The 23,082-nt window shown below is 41.9% G+C and overlaps 1 protein-coding gene across 7 annotated transcripts in view; it reads left to right on the top strand.

The window, feature by feature from the left end:
- Positions 1 to 23,082, top strand: part of LOC137106310 (MAM domain-containing glycosylphosphatidylinositol anchor protein 1) — a 173,609-nt gene that overhangs the window by 95,569 nt on the left and 54,958 nt on the right. For all 7 annotated transcript variants that reach the window (XR_010911919.1, XR_010911917.1, XR_010911916.1 and 4 more), the window contains 2 exons: positions 13,005 to 13,201; positions 15,138 to 15,270. Coding sequence is in view for 3 of the 7 variants with exons in the window: in XM_067489434.1 (XP_067345535.1) it covers positions 13,005 to 13,201; positions 15,138 to 15,270 (330 nt within the window). In the remaining 4 variants the exon portion in view is untranslated. The remainder of the gene's footprint in view (positions 1 to 13,004; positions 13,202 to 15,137; positions 15,271 to 23,082) is intronic.

Here is a 23,082-nt window from a genome sequence, read left to right as displayed (position 1 = left end):
TGAGCGAGCAGACCTTCTGTACGGCACCTAAACCTGCTATGAGCTGGAAACCTAGGATTATAAAGTGAACAAATGACATAAAAGCTTTCATTTCAATTCGTCAATTCCTTTAATATTTTTTACTGCCCCGCAGGTGGGATGCCTGTTCAAATTAGCCAGCTCGCCCCCAGCCAAAGACCCCTCTGGGCAGCATCTGTATTCATCAACGCCATAAGGCCAGACCAATTCTAATATTATTTTATGGCGATGGCATTTTTCATCCAGCCAGCCTCCAATAACTTCCAACTTACATTTTATGTCTTTGCTCCTTTCTCAGTCTCACTGCACCTCCTGCTCACTCTCCACCTCTTATCCTCCATCTCCATCCTCGCTATCTCTCTCACAAGTCGCTGCATTTTGACCCTTTCCGCTGCTTTTCTATACTCCTTCCTTTACCTTTCCCCACCCCGTCCCTCCTCCCACATCTCCAGTTTTTCATTTATGGCCAGCTGCAGCGGGCTGGGTAATGAAGGCAGTGTTATAAAGCATGGGAGTTGCCTCGGGGCAGGCTCACAGCCTGTGTATCAGCAGATAGAAAAATTGAAATTGGATGAGGATGGAGACAGGGCCAAAGACTAGAGGATTAGACGGCCATGAAACATAGAAAGGCTTAAGATTAGGAAAATGTAGGAAAATATTACAGGAACAAAGATATGCAGGTATGAGAAGAGCTTCCTTACACGACTCTGTCGGCCTTGGTGCAAAATCTACCACAGACATAAGTGAAGAGGTGAGAGATGGACGAAAATCATCATCATCATCATCACCTGAGGAAGCAAAAGCATCTTACTTACTAGTTTCCTAATAGGTGAAATCAGGAGTTGTCCCCAGCTTGGGAAGAGAAAACCTGAAATAGTGATTTTTCTTATGTTTTAGAATTAGCAGAAACCCTATTTAAAATTAATGAGGTGGCCAAAACATTAGAACTGCCGCCTTCTTTCAACTGCGGGAAATAAACTCTGCGCGTGGGGGAAAATATGGAGGGGCAGAAAAAACGTGAAGTGGAAAATAAACAAGAAAAAGCAAAAAACAGCACAAGTCTTGAACTCTTTGTCCGGTGGGTGCTCTACAAAAACCCAGGGTGTTAAATTTTGTTAGGAGTGGGCTGGCTCAGCACTTTCAGAGAGCTGATGCTGGTGGTGGCGGCTGCCACACAAATCAGTCTGGAGAGTTACCATTATATATATAAAACCAACCACAGCCACGGGCAGGTGGGGTTTTTCTCTCCCGAAGCGTTGCCTAATAAGCTCTGTGAAGAGTTTCGCTGGGGGGCACGTTGGAAAATAACACTTGGAGGACTGTTGGTGGTCTGAAAAGCTGTATTTTGTTCCAGAATCGATCCTCCACGGGAGAGTTTGACTTTGCAAGAGAGAGGGACTCAGCCAGGTGCTTTCTGTCTGAGGTCTTCTCAAACTATTCCAAAGGACACGACGCCACATGTGTGTCTATATACAGTATGTGTAGCTGTATATAAATATGTGATATGTGAAGGTGCTTCACTAGCTACACTGCTCATCATCATCCAAGTAATATATGGTATATCAAAGGCATTTATCAAGGAAATCAGATTTTACTCAGACACAAGCATCTATGACTGGGCTCATAATGCTGTATTAATGTTACTTTAACAGAACCTTTGACCTTTATAATGTCACAAAGACCACGCGTAAGATGTTTGCCTTATTGATTAAAATAGCCCACTTGTGAGACATGAGGGGACAACCAGTGGCTTACTCTGCTAACCTGGTTAGCTAAGTTAACCCGTGCTAAATGTCAAAGTAAAGGAAAGAAACAACCCAAGCAGCTGCCTGCCCCACCTGCTGACACGAAGCACCTCCTGGGGACAACTGAGAATATTCAGGTCCCGAATATTACATCACCATAGAGATTCACTGCATGTTCCAGCATTTGAAGGGGCATAAAAGACAGCAGCTTTATTTGTAATTGATTAATTATAGAGATAAAAAGGTTTTGCTAAAAAAAAAAAAAAGTGCATTTCATGTGCCCAGCTGTAGCCGCTTACTGTGTAGCTAGGTGGTTCATCGGTGTCTTGCCTGAGGGCCCTTTCTGTCCCTTAATGAGAGCAGCTGAACCTTTGACCTTTTGGTGATGCGATAGTAAAACTATTAGATAATTATGTGTCAGGTTTAGTTTTTAATGGTGGACCCAAGAGCAACGAGGCGAGAGGGGTTCGGTGAGAAGGATAAGCTTTATTTGTTTAACAAGACCGAGAAAAACTACAAAAACTTGCTCCCATAACGGAGGAAATATTACAAAAACTAGAAAACAAGGAATGAACAAAGCATTAAAACCGACAAGGGGGAAGCAAACGGAAAAAGTGACCTAAACGGGAATAAAATATCACCGGGAAATAACACGCAACCCATAAAACTAGACCTAAGCACAGATTACCCACAATCAAAAACCACACACAGAGAAGGACTGACACAGAATGACAACCAAGAAGCAAACCTCAAAACAAAAACGGGGTCAGGAGTCCAAGAGCCACGAGTGAGGCAACCTAGGATCCCACCAGGAACAGGGGGAGAGCTGGGTTTAAAAAGGGCAGGGGGACAGGTGAAAACATTTGAGAGCGCTGATGACGAGAGGTAAAGCTGTAGAAATAAACCGGGGACAGGAAGTGGAGAAAAAGGAAAACAAAATAAAAGTCGACGGCAGGAAGTGAATGTGAGGGTCAGATCATGACATTATGAGCAAATTACAGATATTGTTAGTAAAAAAAAAAAAAAATGGGGTGGAGCAACCTGTCAACTATAAAGATTTTAAATAAATGAATAAATTATTACAATATAAAAGATCAATGAATTTAAATTTGTATTTTTTTGTAAATTAATTGTTCTATTAACTGAAAAATAATAACGAGCCTAATGGGGAAAAAAATCTCTAGATTAATCCCCAAAAAATGACCAGCGCTGTCTTTCTGCCATGGTGTTCGTTCGTGGTGTTTGCTACGATAAACACGTCATCGTTGACGATGCTCGCGCTGTTGTCAAATTACAAATCGATAATTTCCAATAACAGAAATGAAAAAGTAAACGCATCAAAAGAAAAGAAATAAGGCTACTGTGACTCACAGCAGGAGCAGTGACAGTGAGCACTACCGGCCACAGTGGAAAAGAACGAGGGAAAGTCTAAAAGCTGCTGTTTATTGCCTGGGACATGAGGAGAGAACAGGTTCTGGACTAACACCGGGTTGGCTTTGCGTTTCGCATCGTTCGTCCCTATTCATAGCAAAAGTGGAGTTTTAATGCCACATGTGCATCTCTAGTAATTAGCCCAGATTATAATATTGGTATCCACCATTATCATGGCACAGCAGATTGGATTGGAAATTTAAGGCTGGTAAAAAAAATAACTTTTGTGCTGTGATTGTGATTTAATGCAACACGATGCTTTTAGCGCGGCATGTCTTACTTCAGAGAGGCGTTTCGTTTCACCCAGTCGAAATCATCTCATCTTCCGAGTGACACAAACTTTCCCAGCTTGTCGCCGAGACTTGCGATACCACTTTTCTTTGTTTCCGTGCCTGTTGTTACCTGGGGAGTCTCGCTGCTCTTATTTATTTATTTGCTCACCGTCTCCCATTAACCAGGAGACAATGAAAGTGAAGTTGTGCCAGAATACCACTTTAGTGTCTGAGCAGGAATCCACAGAAGTGGCCCAAGTTGTTTTAATAAAGACGCTGTGTAGATCGCCTCTGAGTGCAGTGTTTGTCCCGCAGCACACAACACAATAAAACACAAGCAATTTAATATTTTTAAGAGCAGGAGCAGCCTATATTGCATCCTGCGTGAGTCTATACGCGTTTTCCATACCCTGTATTGCTGCGGCCCATGTTACGCGGTGCCACAAAACTAATTAAACGTGCAGCACAGCACGCCAAGTCCTGGTTTACACACTTTGGTGTGTGCGTGCGTGAACTGAGAGGTTGCACATGTGCAGTGACACACGTGGAAAAACATGGTGCATGCTTCCTTGGCCTTCACTTAATCCTGTCACCAAACACAGTGTCCACACGGTGATGCATGGATCCCAGCAGCAGCACCATGACCTATCCAGACACAGTCTCATCACAAGACCTCTACAGGGACACGCAGGGACTTTTCTTGTTTTTCGCCCTGCAGCGAAGGAGCAGAGATTCATGTGTTATTTTGGCCCTGAGCACTTTGTGTGTGTAAGTAGTGCATATATGTGCGCAGGCACACGCGTGCCTCAGTGTGTGCGTGTGTGTGCAGTTATTGCATAACTGTTTCTTTGTCTTTGGGTACGGTTGTGTGTGTGTTCCTTTAACCCAGAGGCTGCGTAAATGAACTATGCCTCTTCATCCCTTAACAGCCTCTTTGCTGTCACCGCAGCAGCAACACTGTCACACTCACAGTAAATAACCGTGGCCCAAATTAGTCTTTTTATGGCCTAAAATAATAGAGTCACACCATCATGAATGTTTAATACCATTTCCCAGGCTCTTTGCTGACAAAGGCATAATTAAGGCTTGTACATAAGTCGCTGGCTCGACGGAAACGCAGCCTTTTCAGCCCATTCACCAGTGTTAGATTGGGTGAAGACGCACTGTGTAATTCTTCTTAACGCAGGCTCCTTTGCCTGGCTGTTCATTGTAATTAATGGCAAAGCCAAAAGTGAGGAGTCGCGCGCTCATCAAGTTTTGCAGTAGCTTCACGGAGAAGCAAAAACAGGCTTCATGCCAAACGTAGCTGAAGAAATGTGCCGGATTTTCTCACCGTGGCAAACTGTGCTCTCTCTCTGTGCATTTCTACAACAAGCTCACATGGGTTAACTGCTCATAAACGTCATTCTAAATTAAGCATAGTCATTATTTTTACTGAATTAAAAATATGAACTTATTTTTACAATTTTCAGGTATCTGTACTCGAGTATTTATTTTATTTCTCCTCCCAACATTTTAACACGAATAGCTGGACTTTCTACCTAAAATAGGCTGGTCACTTTTGTTTCAATGCATTTCAGCGGAATTATTATTTATTTTGATTTGATTCGAATTTTGGCTCACTGCACGGCTGCTATTCACTTGCAGGATAAGTCAATATCTTTTTTAAAATACTGCAGCTCATGTCTAAAAAGAATTTGTTTGTGTCCTGTCCAGAACGTGTTAGAAAACAGAACACGCTATTTTAAATGGATGATGACAGCTCCTGAAAATAATTGGAAAGCATCAATTTTAATTAAGGTTTAAGGAGACGTGAAGTTTGTTGGTCATAATTATCCAACTTCGGTTGCTGACACTGAAAACTGGTTTAGATATTGAAGTGAAGTTAACGCTCATTATTTTTATGATGTTTTTTGAAGTTATTAGATGGTTTACTAATCTTTAAATTGAGGTCCACTAAACTCGGAACTGGGAACTTTCTTCACAATTTTCTAAAAGTTATTAATTACCAGGGTTTTAACGGCGAAAAAGAAACTTCATCATTCAGCGCATTTCTATCCAAAGCGGAAAAGTTATTTCTCTGGAGCATCTCTCACACCTGTGCTGGATCCTGATCTTCTCTGGAAATTCACTACTAAATAGCAGCTAATTTCTGGGAGATTGTGAGGAATGTTTCCCGGAAATGATCAGATCACTGATATAAGATGCTGCATTCACTCCAAGATAGCGCTCATTTATTTAGCTACTGTATTTCTTCTAATAACTTTTTACCTTTATTTCCTCCTCTTTGTGTTTTATTTTTCAGTGTGTCTTTATCTGTAATGTAAAGTCACCACCTCTGTCTATTTATGTTTCCTCCAACTCCGCTCACTCTGCTTTAATTTAATACTCATCTTTCAACACTCATTTCCCTTTCTCTATGTAAAACAACTAGGCTGGAGTCAATTTTTTTTATTCTTTTAAGGACCTGGAACCTAATTAGATATATATCGCACTGCTGTTTTTTAAGCACTGCTCCAAGATTATGAATCAAATTCCCCCGATTGTATGTAAAGATATTTGTATTGCGGGGAAATGTCTCATCATTTTTGTTTCATCTTTCCTCTTGTTCCAGATCATTTGTCCTCACAGGCTGAGGACTGAGGCATTATTGAAAAGAGACATTCATTTGTGGGACTTCGAAAGAATAAAAAAAAAAAGGGATTTTTGTTATTATACCAAAAAAAAAATTAAAAAAATAAAATACACAACAGGGAAAATCAGCTTAAATCAATCGTTACTTCTAATCGCATTTTAAACACAGGCAATGTTCTCATTATTTCCAAATGTAGGCCTTGTGCATGTTTTATGTCCTCTTTAAGGCGACGTCTACGAACAGAATGCTGAATAACTGACGAGGCGCAAAGCTGGATCAAACAGCAAGTCTGCCTGTGTTTGTGCCTCGCTGTATGCACAGGCTTTTCTCCCTGTGCATGTGGCTGGGCACACACACATACGTTCTGTGCGTGTGTGTGTGTGTGTGTTAGAGCCTGTAAGAACGTGTTTTTAATTTGTGCATGTGCGACTTTGACACAGAGATGGCTGTTATTTGCTGTAGATGGTGTGATGCTCGCTCACAGCTGAAGACTGAAATATGTTTCGACTTCAGCTTTATTCAGTGGACGACCGTTTCAACATTTTTGGAGGTTTTTCTTTACATGCAAATATTCATCACTTGTATAAGCACTCGCAGGTTGACAGTGTGTGGACACTGATATTATACAGTGGACAGCCTAACTTTCTGGCCTTGCCCAGAATGTTGCTGTGTTGCAACATTGTAATGGAAACAAATGTACAGAACTGGTTAAATCCATCATTCTCACTCGAACAGTCTTCTGAAGATCCTGGCAGCAGCAGCAGCAGCAGCTGAGCTTTGCTGCATATTTTGAGTTTACAGTTGAAGACATGTAAAACGACAAAGGCTCAGAGTAATTGGTCTACGAGAGGTTGCTGCGTCTAATGTGCTGCCATGGAAACTGAAGCTATATAACCAAAGCTTTTGTTTTCCATGTTAGAAAAGCTGAGTTTTTTTAGACTCACAGTTCATTTAATTGGTTTTAAAGGTTCATTTATCAAACACAGGCTGCGATTTGATCATGCTGATAGTAGGAAGATTGTGGCTACATGTGACATCTCTCTATAGTACAAAAGGTGTGAAGTAGTCACATGTAGTAGTGTCTGCATATTATGCTGTGGCTGGACAGTTGTGTTATCTCTGACCTGCAGACACACCAACAATATATGCAGTTAGATTTTACAAGCCATTCCTTTTTTTCTGACCCTGGGAGATTACGTTACATAACATGTTATGTGCTATGTATGTGCTAATAAGTACCTGACATCATGGAATGACGTGATAACCGTCACACAAGTTCCACAGGTTGAACTTTCAGTTTGTGCAGTTTGTGTTATGACCATGAGGGGGCTAAGTGTCTCACTCAGGGACACACCTGGTACTTCTGCATCCCATCCTGCTCCCGAGCTACCAGGCCGCTACATTATTACACTTGTACATGATAACTCGACCAACCACACACACATCGCATCACACCGCACCTCGTCCTCCTTCATCACCCACTCACACTCAATTTAACCTGTCATCTTCTCTTTGCTCTCTTAATGGCTGTCTACCCCTAGAGCGCTATTAGAGTACAGGACATGTTATTGGAAATCAAAGAGGATTTAGAGTCCAGGGTGTCGTCCTGCAGGGGAAAACGCACAGCAGAGGTCAGCTTGGTTCAAAAAGAACACACTTGGTCATAAACACTAGGATGAATTGGCTCTGAGCAAACCTTCATTGCCACAAATTACACAGGTTATTTTGTAATATTTTTTTTTATACATAATTGTGAAGCATTGATGGCGTGCAGACACAATCTGAGTCTATGAAACATAAACATCTTTGTGCATGATCAGTTTTTAAAACAGACTGTAAAAGCCTTCCTTCTGATAAAGGAACGGGTCCAGCCTGACCAGAACTCTGGACTCTGTCTAAAACTCCAGGCACATACTGCAAGCAGATATAGTGTCAGCTTTTATAAAAATTATACATGTCCCCATTTTCCATGGATACATGAAGCTGATGTAAACTACCTAACTCTGGCAGAGTTGAATTTTTTTATTTAACATTGTGAAATCATTAATATTTTTATTCAGAATAAAGGGCCCGAAAACAAAATTTCTGTTCACAATCTACTTAGTTGTGTAAAAAGAACGGCAAATTTTGGCCAACTGCTGCTAAGTTGCTGTGAGTTCACGCTAAGTTCACTGTGTCACTTTTGGACTACTTTAAAATTATTAAGCTAAATATTTATGCAAAATATTGTCTCGATCTGACTAAAAAAAAAGTGCAAACATTTTAAAGTCCTGTTTTTAATATATAACTGACCCAAGTAAAGCAGGATGTGTTTCTTTTAATTAAAAGACAAGTCTGTCCCCTTAATTAAGTTAAAAAACGGGATATCATCCAAAAGAAACATGCAAAGACTTGTCTTGCAGGAGGCACAGACAGTGGCACTTAAGGGTTCGTGAAGCCTTTTGAATTTCCCGTATTTCTGCATAAACATATGACCTAAAATATGATGTGATTCGTATGCATAACCAAAAGCGAGATAACGAGAAGCCAACAAATGTAGAATTGTGTCATGGCTGGAACAAAGATCTCCCGGCTGGAAACGGTTACAAGAAGTAGAAATTTGGATGTGGAAGTGGTTGGTATTTAATAGTCCAGCAAACACAAGAAACTCCAGAACAGGGACTAATGTCAATGTTTAAAGATCCACTATCATGAAGACGCTGGACAACAATAGCGTGCGTGGCAGTTGCAAGTAGAAAGCCACAACTTTCTAAAAAGTACACTGCTGCTGATCTGCTCGGTGCCATGTGGCTAAGCCAGATGGCTGTTAGAAGAATGTCCTTTTGGTTGGGTGAAACCAAAGTAGAACATTTTGGCTTGAATTGTTTTTTTCTTGGCTGCGACCAAACTCTGCATTCCAGCATAGGAACTGTATCCCATCTGTGAAACACGGTGGTGGCAGTCCCACGACTTGGACCTCTCTCTTTGCTGCCTCTGGACTACGACAGCTTGTCATCACTGACGCAGCTATGAATTTGTACAAGCAAACTCTGCGGGAATTCTCCCCCCCCAAAAAAATAATAAATAAGCCAAACTCTCCATCTGTGAACTGAAATTCGACAGAAAGTGAATAGTGCAGCAAGACAGTGAACTTAAACACAGCCATTGTACCAGAGAATGGCCAAGTCAGTCTTGACTTTATTCACACTGTGTTGAATTTTTGCAGTGCTCACATAGTGTAGCACTGACTTAATAAAGAAATGTGGCCTTGAGCTTTATCCAAATGCTTGTGTCCAATCTAAAGGCTACACACTGTTGGAGAACTACAGTAAAATGTGGCTTATTGTCAGAACCACTGTGTGGTGTCTAAGCAGAAAACAAGCCCAGACCCCCCCCCCAGTTGCAGCTTGAAATTCAAAAGCATAGATGTACGTTAAAAGCTTCGGCTAACAAAAGCAGTGCCATGCAATTGATCTAAGCTGTGTGCAAAGGCAGGACGTTGGGGAAATCAGAAGCTTCATTAAAGTTTCATATTGTGTTTCTGTACACTTGCAGTTTTATCTCGTCTCTATATTTACTTAAGAGACCAAAGTGAGTAAAGTTAAACTCACCCTGGGAGGTTGGATTATGAAGAGCTGAACAACACTATTGTGATGTGGAAAAAAAGAGAAAAAAAAAAAGTATTGTCATCATTCTGTCCATGACTGCAGCAAATGCATTTGTGTTTTTAACCAAGCGCAGATTGTTTTTGTGTAGCAATAGGAAAATGTTGTTTTCTCTTTTTTGCACTGTAGGACATGCAATTATTAAAATTGCAATATGTACTACATTAAATGTGCACGGGCACAGTCCAAATCCTGCTGGCGGAACATACAGTGCTGCAGGGACGTCTGAGTGACTGCAGTTTGACCGTTTTCGGTTGTGTGATGGTCTTGAGAATCTACCTGTCCGTGTCCACTTGTGTCCGTGTCAGTCTGTCACTTAGCACTTTCTCCCCATTCAGCCACAGCGTTACAAAACAGACAGAATGACAGCAGATAGTCGCTGATGCTGCGAGTACACACACACACACACACACACACACACACACACACACACACACACACACACACACACACACTATTAGGGCATTAGTCAGCTACAGTAGGATTCTCCCTGTGCTGCAAATGATCTGTGAAAATCATACAGAAATCCCTGTGCCAGTCCTCAACCGACAACTACACACATACACATACACACATGCGTGCATACACTGGCTAATACAAGTATACAGCGGTGCAGGCTCTTTTGCCAGATCTCTTTCACACATACATGCACACGTGGCAGAACTAAGAGGCAGATATCTTTGATAGCTGCCCAGGTTTGAAGGCCTGTTGCTGGCAGAGGCTTTTAGAGAGACTGGTGGCACCTCTCTGTCTGGTTTCCCGCTGAGCCTTTTGTTCCAATCTGTGGGTTGTCGTTTTTATAAATGAGGATGTCCACGGGGAGATGAAAGGAACGGAAACACATGCGCACTTCACAGAGCACATAACCGAATCACTGTGAACATCCCAAATAATAGTTACACAAAAGTACTTCAGTGCATTAGAGGGAGCAGATTAACCAGGTCTGACACACTATGTGAACCTCAGATTTTAGTCTTTCAGCTGTATATTTATAGAAAAGAGCTTTTTTTTTTTTTTAACATGACTGCTCCATGCATTTCGTGCATTTCGAACATTTTATAGATGATCATAGTGTATAAAGTAATTCACAGTAGGCTCAGTTATAAGTACAATTACCACTATTCTTGTTTGAATATTTGAATATTAAGTTCAATAAAATACAAACTCAAAATTCAGACTTGGCAGTGTTAGTGGGAAGCCACGATTTTTCTATAACGTATCACTGAAATGTTTTTCTTTCTCACCAAAACATCCAGTTGTGCGGTGCACCGTGCAGCCTGTCTGACTGTAGCACCGCACACGTTTGATACTTGGGCTTAGTTTAGATGTGCCTGTCATTTGGTTACGGTTAGACATAGTTTGAGGCATATTTGTGAAACATTTCACATTTGGCACATGCGTATAAAATAATCGTACCACACAACACGAACCTGAAAAAAGTGACAAAAAGTTAAGCAGAACATCGAATGGATGTAATTTTTTAATATACTTGCGGTGCATAAAAGGAGCATGCGCAGCGTTACCAGTCCATGGACTTTATCCCTATGACTTTAAAGATGAAGTCACTCGCAGTAATGTAGAGGACACACATACTGTATGTGAACAGCATGAATAAGCCTCAAGAAGCGTGACACTGTGTATCACCTCATTCAGTAAGTTTCAAAGCTGTTAAGCAGGTCATTTCAAGGCCTCATCTGTTCTGCTACGGCATATTTACAGTAGCATGACCTGCTTCTCTTCACATGTTAAATACACAGGACGCATAGAAATGTGAAGTTCCAGCTCTTCAGATCTGCAAGGTTAACTCTGTGGCTTTAAACAAAGATTGCGGTATCACATGCTACGGTTTGAGAAATTCTTCCACGACCCAGTGACTCACCGTTAAATTGGCAAAAGAAAGTTTATTCTTATGCGATGCCTGGTTTGTTTGGAGCCACCTGAACAGGTTCAAGTTCCCTTTGTGTGTTACGTGCCAGTCTGTCCCCGAGCTCTAACCTTCATATGAGAGCTGTGAAGCACTGATGTGGGTTTAAATGTGAGAGCATGTCCATCCATGGACCTGTGTGTGTGTGTGTGTGTGTGTGTGTGTGTGTGTGTGTGTGTGTGTGTGTGAGAGAGAGAGAGAGAGGGAGAGACATGGCCCTTGTGTGACAGCTGTGCCCTTTTCAATAGCACACTCAAAAATCAAGCATCCTTAACCACACATTGTTTGTCTCAAGTCTCTCCTCTCTCCCTCGTCACATGGGCCTTGCTACGGTCACATCTGTTGGTGTCAAGGAGCAAAGTAGTTGCACTCACGTCACCTCTTTTTCTATAGCTTGTGCCATGCTCTCTTGATAAGTGTACGGCTGAGATGGGCTGCCTCCGTACGACATGAACAGAAAAGAGAAATAGAATGAGGTGAGAAAGGAGGAGAGGTAAAATGAAAAGCTTACGCTGGTGTTGGCAGAAATTGTTTCCATGATGGCTGAAGTCCGCAACATTTCAATTAGGCTGCAAAGAATCAGGATCACACACACACACACACACACACATGGAGAACTGTGCCCTGTGAGAGACAGAGGCGAGGAACAAAGAGGAGGGAATAGAGGGGAAGCAGGGAAGGTGATGAAGAGTGAAAGAGGCAGTGAGTTTTGGAGAGATGGCAGAAACCAGGGGAGAGCAGCCTCCGAGCTCGTGACAGCAGCTGAAATCCCATCCACTGAAGCAAAAGGGAGATGACACTCCCATGAAGGAAATGCACGGGGAAACGGGGTGGGGGTGGGGGTGGGGGGGGGGAGGGGTGTTAAAAAAAAAAAAAAAAAAAAAGGACAGAAAAATACAGAAATGTGTGTGAGAGTCTGAGCTAGAAAGGGAAGTAGCCAAACACACAGATTGTTTGGACATTTGTGCTCGTTAGAAGCTGTGATAAATAGGCAACAGTTTGGATGGTTTTGGTCAGTGTGTGTGGGCCAGTCAGCCAACAAACAGCACTTGTTTGCCCTTATTTACAGTTGTGTCCCACTTACCGAATCCCATGGTTTCCACACATAATATCACCGATGTTTTGCACAGAAAAGCCGGCAGCATCCTACAAACCGAAAGCTCTTTTTAACTGGACGCACTCTGCAGACTTTGTGCTTCTGTAAATCGGTACCTTGTCTGAATTTTTGTATGTTGCTCAATTAGACATCTGTGAATAGTTTTCTAACGTGTACCAGCAGCAATATGTGAGGGCTTCATGTTTTCATATCTGTTCCTTCACTGTGTGTGTTTGCAGACCTTGACACACCCGTTCTGACGGTGCATCAGACCATTAGCGATGTGCGCGGCAGTTACTACCAGGAGAAGACGGTGTTCCTGCGCTGCACCGTCAACTCCAACCCTCCCGCGCGGTTCATCTGGAAACGTGGGAGCATGCTCATCGAACAGAGCAAGGACAACGGAGTGGACATCTACGAGCCTCTTTACACACAGGTAAAACACGGCACCGGCACCGGCACCGAGCCAGGTGCCCTCTCTGCCCTCTGCTTTGTACCCAGAAAAATTCTTTCAGTCCTACTAAGAAAAACCCAAAGAAACTCAAGAGCAAGATTGTAATTGAGGGATTAAATGGCACAAAGTAAGCTGTAGTCACCTGCACGTTCAGCTAAATCGACATTAATACCACATTTTACTAATTTATACAACAGTACGAAGGCCAAGGAGCCATGGGATGAGAGAAGAAGACCTGCTCACAATAAGACCCCCACCTCCAATAAAAGTCAACTAACTGTGGAGCTAACAGTTGCGTAATTGTGTAGCCTCAGCCTCAGCTGATAAAATCTGTTGCTACTGGAGACCGAAAATAAATAAAAAAAAAAAGGTCACTGGTTAGAAATAAGAAGCTTGCATTCTGTCTGAAATCAATAAAACATTACTGTATTATCAAGATTATTGAGAAGTTAATCTCCCCCTGTGAAACATTCAAGTGAATATATTTATAGAAAGCATTTAAATCAAAACTGCTGAGCACAATTCTTTTAGGAGACATCAAAATATTGGATTTAAGATTAATTGACTGGTGATCATAAAAAACAAGTGGATGATCAAATGAAAGACACATATATAAGAGAATAAAAGAGTTATTAAAATACAAGTTTGTGGAGGAGGAGGATCTAAGTTGTAATCGCTTTTAAACTTTGACTGGGAGTGTGTGTGTGTGTGTGTGAGTGTATATGAAAAGCAGCGGATCGTTTTCAGTACTGTTGAGGTGACTGAACATGTATATTGGCTAATGCTAATAATAAATGACAGATTCTTCTTCTTCACTGTTGACAGAATCATAGCACAACTTCCCTTTCAGTCCATCCAGTCAGTCATTGAGTCATCTGCATCAGGAACAGTAGACGAGTTAAACGAATACCCGCAGACAAGGGTCCCTCGGCCCTGAGCTGCCAGCCTGCGGCCCCCTCTCTCCTAAAAATTACATTCCAATACAACTAAAGTGAAAACACGATTAGATTTTTGTTGGGGTCGTAATGCGCTGGATGGATTACGTTCTTATGAAATGTAACAATCATTCAGGGAAGTGGTTTGGGGAGGATGGCGGGCAAACAATGCACAGGACTGTCAAACCACAGACTCCAGAGTCTCATGTGTATTGAAGTTTAAATGGTTTAAGATGTTTCAGGTTACGGAAAGATCAGCGTGATGAACCTCCGTGTTATGTGACTACAGAGTGGATGTCACACCGCAACATTCGGTATCATGCAGACGGCTGGATGTTGTAGTACACGATCAGCAGAGTTTGCAACTTGCCATTTGTGTTAAATGTCATAGATTCTCATGGTGTTGCGAATACATTTCCATACAAAAGAAATATGTGCAGTTGCAGCTTAATTGTACACAAAGTTTTTAGGAGACAGAGCTGCAACGTGAGCGAACACTTATCAAAGCCACAATCATCCACAGAGCCGAGCCCCCGGAGTTCAATTAGCCAGGCAGCAATGCTCTTCGCAGGCCTAAAGCAGGCTCAGCCCATCAGCCTACTGTGGTTCTGCGTCACGCCGAATGCCACGTTTACACGTCACACCTCTTTTTTTGTGATGACAGCAGCTGTTTGAAAAGAGCACTGGGGCAGATATGATGCCGGCTTGGTTTGGTTTGTGTAATTAGGCAAAGCCATCATCATAATGAAGGATCAACATGATGGCAATAAACTGGGAGATCTTGACTAAAAAGTGCTGTGATTTCATGAACAGTCGGGGAGAGGGCGGATGGACTGCATCAGATCTGATGGTCTCTGCTCTTAGATCTGAGATGCTTCAGTTGATAATCAGGACATATCACACACACACACACGTATTAAAGTATTATGTGGCCATGCATTTTATAGCCTGATATTATTATGTGTGTGTTTTGGTCCATCTAGGGGGAGACTAAGGTGCTGAAGCTGAAAAACCTAAGGCCCAAAGACTTTGCTGATTACACCTGCCAGGTGTCCGTCCGCAACGTGTGCAACATAGAAGACAAGTCGGTCACCTTCAGGCTCACAAATGCAACCAGTAAGTTGTTGTTTGAAAACCTTTTTTTTTTTTTCTTCTTGCTGTGAGTTTAGCGCCATATACGAAAATTCTCATTTCATCCTCTCATTGTCTCCCTTCCCTTGATCTCTCAGGTCTTCCTTTCCTTGCCGCAGTAGTTTCCCTCTGCCCTTTGACTTTCCACTCAAATTTGCTCTCCCTCCATCTCCTCGCCTGCCTCCCAGCGAGCCATATTGTCTATCTTGTCTTGTTTCTCTCTTGCTGAAAGCTCATCCCAGGAAAGTCAGCTGTAATTCAGTTGTCACACTCCCTGTTATCTCCAATTCACTCTACATCGTTCTGTCCATCTCCACGCCACTGCCGCGGCACAACTTAGAACAACATTGCTGCCGTTGACAACCCTGTCAGGTTTGTTAGAGCCAGGCTCCTACACCACAAGGGAAAGTCCCTTGCGTGTGCACTATTTCAGTTTCTCTTCTGTTGTTTGTTCACTGATGCCAGTTTAACTTACTCCATATTATATTGTGTTTTTTCAGACCCATTGTCAGCTGTATTTAATTTCTTTCAGTGGTGTGAACAATTTCAAAGTCCCTGTTTTCAAGTTTAATGAAAGATTCATACTGTAAAGTGAGCAAGAGTGCTCGCTTTATATTATGCATCTACGTGCTCAGAAGCCTTTTGAAGATAAGAAGACTGTTTGGGGACTTTATCACAGTCAGGGGGGCCGAATAAATATGCACTAATAACGATGAAACTGCAAACTTACAATGAAAAGCAGGCCAAAAGTCACAAAAGCATTCTTATGAGCAAAATAACTATTTTAAATTCCTTAACTCAAACTAAAAAAGGATAATTTATTTTCTATATCAACTGTATATGCAACAAACCCCAAAACAGACACTAAAACTTTAATTTCAACACTAAATTGCATCTACTCGTGTCTAGTCTGTGCGCAGCCTGGATTAGCTTGTTCGCCTGTGTCGTAAACCTCTGTTGTTGTCCAGAAGTGATTTAAAAACCTATCAGCCAAGTTCTGAAGTCAAGCAGCATAGTCAGCAGTTTCTCATCCCACTTCCAAAGGCGTGAAATTGTGCCGCTTCCTCACGTCTTATCATATTGACTCCCCCGGTATCCTTTGCCGTTATTACTGGTTGCTCGAGGAGCGTCACTATTCGACGACTTTACACACACACTAAAACTGCATAAGGGTGAGGCACAAAAATTTCAGGGTAAGGTTAATTTACAACATCTTCTTTTCCTTTGGGCTGTTCCCTGTCAGGGGTCTCCACATGGAATCATGTGCCTCCATCTAACCCTGTCCTCTGCATCCTCTTCTCTTCACACCAACTAACTTCATGTCCTCTCTCACTACATCTGTGGCCCTGTGTCTTGTTGTACCATCCAGCTCCCTACAAGACGTTTGGACTTCATATTCTACGTCATTGCGTCAGGCATCAAATATTGAGGCCTCTGGTTTTCCATTGTTCTCCACTGAAAGCTCTGAGTGTCGATCGCCAATGAAGGATGGGTTCCTTAAGCCTCGGGAAGGAGAGCAGCCTGGTAGAGTAGCTGGACTTGTTGGAAAATGCGCTTGCAGACATTTAGCTCAAATTAGCACAAAGAAAAAGGGAAACCACAATCCTGCCACTACAAGAACATGTAAAACTTACTAATCAACACTCAAATTATGACAAATTAACACATTCTCACCTGTTTTAACATAATGTAAAAATAAGACAAATGTGTATGTACATGATGGCATATACCAAATGCCATTACTTGGATGTGCAATGGTTAGAAATCAAAAGAATCATCCGTACTTCTCTCAATGTATTTGATGTAATTTTAAACAATTGCACCAAAAAGCATATAGAAATGCAGAACAATAAACTGTACTTTACTATTTCATTCAAATCCAGGGAGTGTGACAACTAGTGGGGGGGGGAGTGTAGCACACGAAGGTCTGTATTGACAGTATTTATAACCGTTTGTCATGGTTTTATCAAAAGTGCCTTAAATTCGACTCCGTAGCTCCTTAACAGACACAAGTACACCACAGCTGGATACTACTGCACAGGTGAAGACTAGACTTCCTGGTGTCTGGTCTGGAACCCTGGTCTGGTCACGGTGCTGCTTCCACGTTGTTTGTTTGGGCGGCGTCACTGTGGGTTTTCCCTTCACGCTGCTGACTTTTCATGCTTCTCTTGACCCTGGACCAGCTCTGGCGGAGATTTAATCCTTTTAATTGCTCATGTTAATTTAACAGAAACATACAACATATATTAAATTGCAACTGTCGGTGGAGGAGGATTAAAGGCTCTTCGGAGAAATTCCCAGTTGCCAAATCAAAGCAGATGATTGTCCTTTGTCCTTTTCTTCAACAAGTTGACATGTGCCATCTCCCTCACATATAGTCCGTAGGTCCAAGTACAAGACGATCCTTTGTGAAGGTGTATTTTTACAGTACTTAAGTAGGGGATGTGTGTACTTCTTTCACAACTTTATAAAGGTCGCTTTGAAGTCTGTTCAATAACAATCAAGAAAGCAAAATACAATTTTTGCTGCGGAAATGTTACCTCAGTGTGACACGTTTCTAAGAGAGGCACCGGTGTTAATGACTTTTAACTTCTTATTTACTGACTTTGAACTGAAGGAGAGGTTATCAATCGAGCAGTAAGGCCTCCTTTCCGATAATAGATAACGTTTCTGAGGAGACTTCTAAAGGGAGTTGAAGGTGGGAAAGATAAAGAAGGGGGGGTCGAAAAACCTCTTCAAACTGTGTGACGAAGTCAAGCGGAGAGAAAGTAAGAGTTTGGCATCACTGCTGAATGACTGAGGGAAAGAAAGACGTCGCTGCAGACAAACGGTGGACGATGAGGAAATTAAAGCCCGAGAATGAGTCAGACAGAAAATAACTAGGATGGAGACAAATTGCTATAAATGCTCCAGAAAACAAAGTGATGCTAATGAATCATGGTTCAGGTGCAACATGCAGCTTCAGCAATGATTAATGATGGATCATCACAAAAGACGACGTTCCTTTAATGAAGAAAGAGCGGAACAGAAAAAGTATCTGAAACATCTATGGACTTTAAATCCTGTGCAGATTAAGCCTGGCTAGCTGTGCCATAAATTCCCAACCTAGTGTGCAGCCAGGCTCAGCTTGTTTTTGGCTCCTCGGCCTCGGATCAATGTACTTGTAACTTCTCCTGAATTCTACACGTAATTTTTTAAAACAGCACAATTGCTAGAATTGTTTAAAATCCAGATCCACGGGTAGGAAATTAAAAAAACTAACTCGAGTCCTAATGCCGCAGTCCCTGCTGTGCGTGATAGGTGTTCCTCCCTCTCATTCCCTCTGTTTTTGTCTGTTCCCGTCTCGGACCCCTGTGGCCGAGATCGATTCTGTCCCCATGGCTCAGTCAATAGACACACAAAGACACACAGGCATGCAGCAGCCACAGCAGCCCATGGCTGCCTGGTGCTGGCATAAGGGCTCGGTGGCTTTCGCCAGAACAGCCAATCTGTCTGGAGCTCACAGCCTCACAGGCCGACAGAAAACACGCCGCTCAGCGTGTGCGTGTGCTGGTCTGTGTGTGCCTGATTAGGAGACAGCAAAGAGTAACGAAAAAAAAAAAACAAGGGAGGAAGTGGGAACCTGTCCGAGCACTTCTCTTTCGAAGGCGCTCAATTGTGCTAAGGTGTCTAATGGGATAAACGGAGATTGGGCTAAATATTAAGTCCTGTTTTTTTTTTTTTTTTTTTCAGGTGATCACACATAGTTTTAATATTCTGATAGCAGAAAATAAACACATTTAGCATGTTCGTTAGACAAATTTACCTTCTAACAAATGTGTACAGCTGAAAATGTAATTTAAATGATTATGGTTCTAATCTATTATTTAACTATCGTATCAAACAATAACATATAAAACTCACCAAGCAAACAACAATGCTCCTACATAAAATGTCACAACGTTTTATTGGCTACTGCTGACTGGCACTGGCAGCTGTACTTACTTCTTTTGTGCAGTTAAAAAAAAATAAAAAATTATGAAATAAAAATACGTTTGCTTTTTTAGCCTTTATCGTATGGAATGACAGCCCTCATCCTCATTTCCGAGGCGTTAAAAAGCAGCTCTTTGTACAGTCCCCTCTGCGTTACATCCAGACGCTTAGACGCTCAGAGTGCCGTAATAGTAATTAGTAGTAGTAGTAGTAACCATTAGTAATATGTTACACATAACTCCAGTAATATTTGCTGTATATTTAGAAACTAAATAAAAACCGAAAAGCACCAAATGATTCAATTTAAAGTTTTTAGCGGCATAAACTTCTCCCTCAGAAATCTCTCTCTCTCTCTCTCTCTCACACAGTAATAATGCATTCAAAGGTAAAGTGATTAGCTGGAGGTGAGTCCGAACATATTTCAGCCACAACACTCTCAAAGACGACTCGTAGTAAAGAGATACAGAGGCAACGCGGGAACAAAGAAGAACGGGGTTAAACGAGTCCAGCCGCAAAATCACATCTTCGCAATAACATTGAGATGACAAGAGCGAGTGACATGGAAACAGTGAAAATAAAGAGAATTACAACAGAGATGGAGAAGAGATCAAATTAAATAGATACATAGAGGGCAAAGACAGATGGGCACACAGATAGAGAGACTGCACAGTGAAAACAAACAGTGAGTTGCTGCTTTGTTTTTTACCCTCTGTAATATTTATCTAATGAGCGTATTTTGTTATTCCCCACTGAGCTCCCTTTTGTCCTTGTGGCATCAGTCACCGCTTAGATTAGATTGATCCAACTAGGTCACGTCAGCATCGCTGATTCACCGCGCTGAGACGAAGGGGGGGGAATTGATTGATTTTTATATCATAATCCCAGCCTGGGATTTAAGTACGGCGGTTCCGCCTTCCAGTAACTGCCGACAGCCAAATCCTCTTCCCCTGCCTCTCATAAAAAGGAACACGGGGGCAATGCTCCGGAGCTTGTCATGTTATTTAAAGTGCTGTAGTACAGGGTGGGGGTGGGGGGGTAATGGAACAAGGCTGGGGCATGTGGAGGATTTGTGCACAAAGTTAGGCTGAATGAGACTTGCATGTACCACAATTGTACCTGTATGTGGACTTTGGATTTTGTTCTATATTGTTTGTTGAGAAGGGGCTGGGTATGTCCCTGAAACAAGGAGGGTCTAGAAAAGTCTTATTGGAGTTTTCAGACTGGTGTGCAGACTCAAAGTACGGTGGCAGGTCTGAAATTAAGTTTAATCTCGTTACTTACATTTTTAAATGTTTTGTCGTTTTACAAACTGAATACAACGGGTTTATATATAATGACATTTTATTGCTTTGTGGAAGAAATGCAAATATGCAACTTACATGTTTTGAAATAATAATTCACAGCCACCAATGACAAATTATGAATAGTCATTGAAAAAAATTGAGGGCAAATCCATCTCTCGCAGGCGTTAGCTGACTATTAAAAATGCTTTAAATTTAGTTCCAGTAAATATTATTTGTTTTACTTACAGTGATGATACTTTGCTTCAGCCTCAGGTTGGTGCATTGTATTTGTTCTGAAGCCGAGCAGCTGCCAACAGTTCTTGACTCTGACATCAAGGGCACCTGCCTACCTCTGGCCACATGCCTAGCTTGATGATACCAATATGTAAAAGTCAGAAAGTTATGGCGTGCCTGTCTAAATACTTAACTGTATTAATATTTGGAAAGATTTTTTTTCTTGAAATCTTTGCATCAGGCATCAACATATAGGTGGTTTTCCCACTTTCATCCCGAGCATAAAAAACCTGCTGCATGTTTCACTGCTACTGAAAGAACAGGGCAATTAATTCTTTTTAGATTCTTTTTTGACTCATAATTTTCCTGTGAAGGGGATTTTTTTAGTAGTGGGCTCCTGCAGAGGTCTTATTATTACCGTGTAGTCATAAAACTGTCAGGATTCCTGGATATTAATTAACACTGTAGTGAAATGGTGACCAAAAAAAAAAAAAACCCTACATACAAAAGTGAAACAATGAATTGCATTTTTTTTTTTTTTTAATAGTTGTGAATAATTGTCAGGTTTAATAACCATTTAGTAAAAAACAGAGACTTTCTGACAGTTTCCAGGTGCACTGCCTTTGATGAACTTGAACATCTTCCCCGTGCAGCTAAGGGGCTTCGACAGAGGCGACTTTGTTTTCTTTTGATCTGCAGATATAAAGGTAGAAAACGCTGCCTCACAGGAAACAATGCTGCAAAAACATTTGCATAGCGGATAAAAGAAACAATCTTTGAGCAGATGATGCCAGTGACTGAAGCATGCGTGAGTTGATTTAGCGTTGTATTGATTACTGTACGTCTTACTACAGCATACTTTCACAGTAATGTGTTGTACTAGTATGCAGTATGTATACTTAGATCAATAGGTGGCAAATCTTATTGCATCCCTTGAAAAGTTGAGGATCAATAGGCAATAACCCTCAGCACTGTAAGCTCTGGTGGGACATTGGGTTGTGTAAGTGCAGTCAGCCTTAAGTGAGGCTAGAATCCATGTTTGGGAGAAACAGTCACTCCATTATAGTAATGACACTACATTTTATTGTCTTTGTTTATTTCTATTCATACATCCAAGTTTAGTTATCGAATCAACACAACATGCGCGTCTTGGCTCTGTGGACGCGCTGTTGAATGGCTCCCACAGGCATTGTGACGCGGTTCAGTCTGTTAACGTTAGTCGCTAATCTCAAATCCAGTCCAGTGAGGGGATCAGGGTGGGGATGAGTTATTGCATGCAGCCTAAACCCTCTCAGAGTTTCCGGTCTATGCGCATTGTGCGTGTGAACTTTCCAGTTTAAATCAGATCGCTTCAATTATCCTCTTTTCAGCAGTAAAGGGGGAGGGGGGGTGTGTGTGTGTGTGTGTGTGTGTAAGGCTCAGTAAGGTGGACCACAGGGTCAGTGCTTCAATCCCCTGCTCCCGGTGGGTCAGGTGAGCACCTTGCATGGCAGCCACCACCATCGGTGCGTGTGTGTGTGTGAATGGGTGAATGGGTGAATGGGAATCAACATTGTAAAGCGTTTAGGATAAAAGCACTATGTAAGCGACTATTTACCATTTAATGTGTGTTGCTATTTCTGTTCTGTGTGTACTCGTTCCATTTATGTCATGGTGTAATTAAATTTGAAATGAATGTTTATCCATTTCAAATTGAATATGAAAGTACACATCATTCCTACATTAGAACTATGAACTTACAGCTTCACTCGTGTGTATACTGGTAATAATCAGCATTTTACAGATCACGCCTGGAACCTCCCGTCGGCACTCGCATACACCAGCAGTTGTTTCTCGCCGCTAGAACAATGGCTGCAGCATGTGATAACTCTTTAAACCTTCCTGGACTTTGGCAGAACTTTCCCATTTCCTATCTGCATCTTTTTGCAAACCCCAAAGCCATAACCCGCCATCTTTTTTTGGCTGCCATGATGGTGGCATCCGCTTCCTCGTACAAAACGAGCTTCTAATTCCTCTTTGCCTCATTGCTAAAGTACTTCAGAAGCACATAAAGCTGCACGATGGTGAGAGAGGAAACAAGTCGGTAAAAGTGGGAGTACGTAGAAAGAAGAAAGACTGAGATTCTGATACAGAGTGGAGGAGAAAACAGAGGTGACAAAGTGACGGAGGGAACAGGAACAGAAGAAGAGAGAGGCATTTGTTACCGGGTTGTAAACCGCTGTGCTGCACATAAATCCCATTACTCTGGGAAGAGCGCAGGCTGATCCCACCGCTACCATCACCCACACATCCCCAGGAAATTGAAGCT

The sequence above is a fragment of the Channa argus genome, chromosome 2 (genome assembly GCF_033026475.1).
Source record: "Channa argus isolate prfri chromosome 2, Channa argus male v1.0, whole genome shotgun sequence".
Taxonomy (NCBI): Eukaryota; Metazoa; Chordata; class Actinopteri; order Anabantiformes; family Channidae; genus Channa; species Channa argus.
Note: the sequence above shows the minus strand (reverse complement) of the source record. Positions and strands in the feature narration are given on the sequence as shown.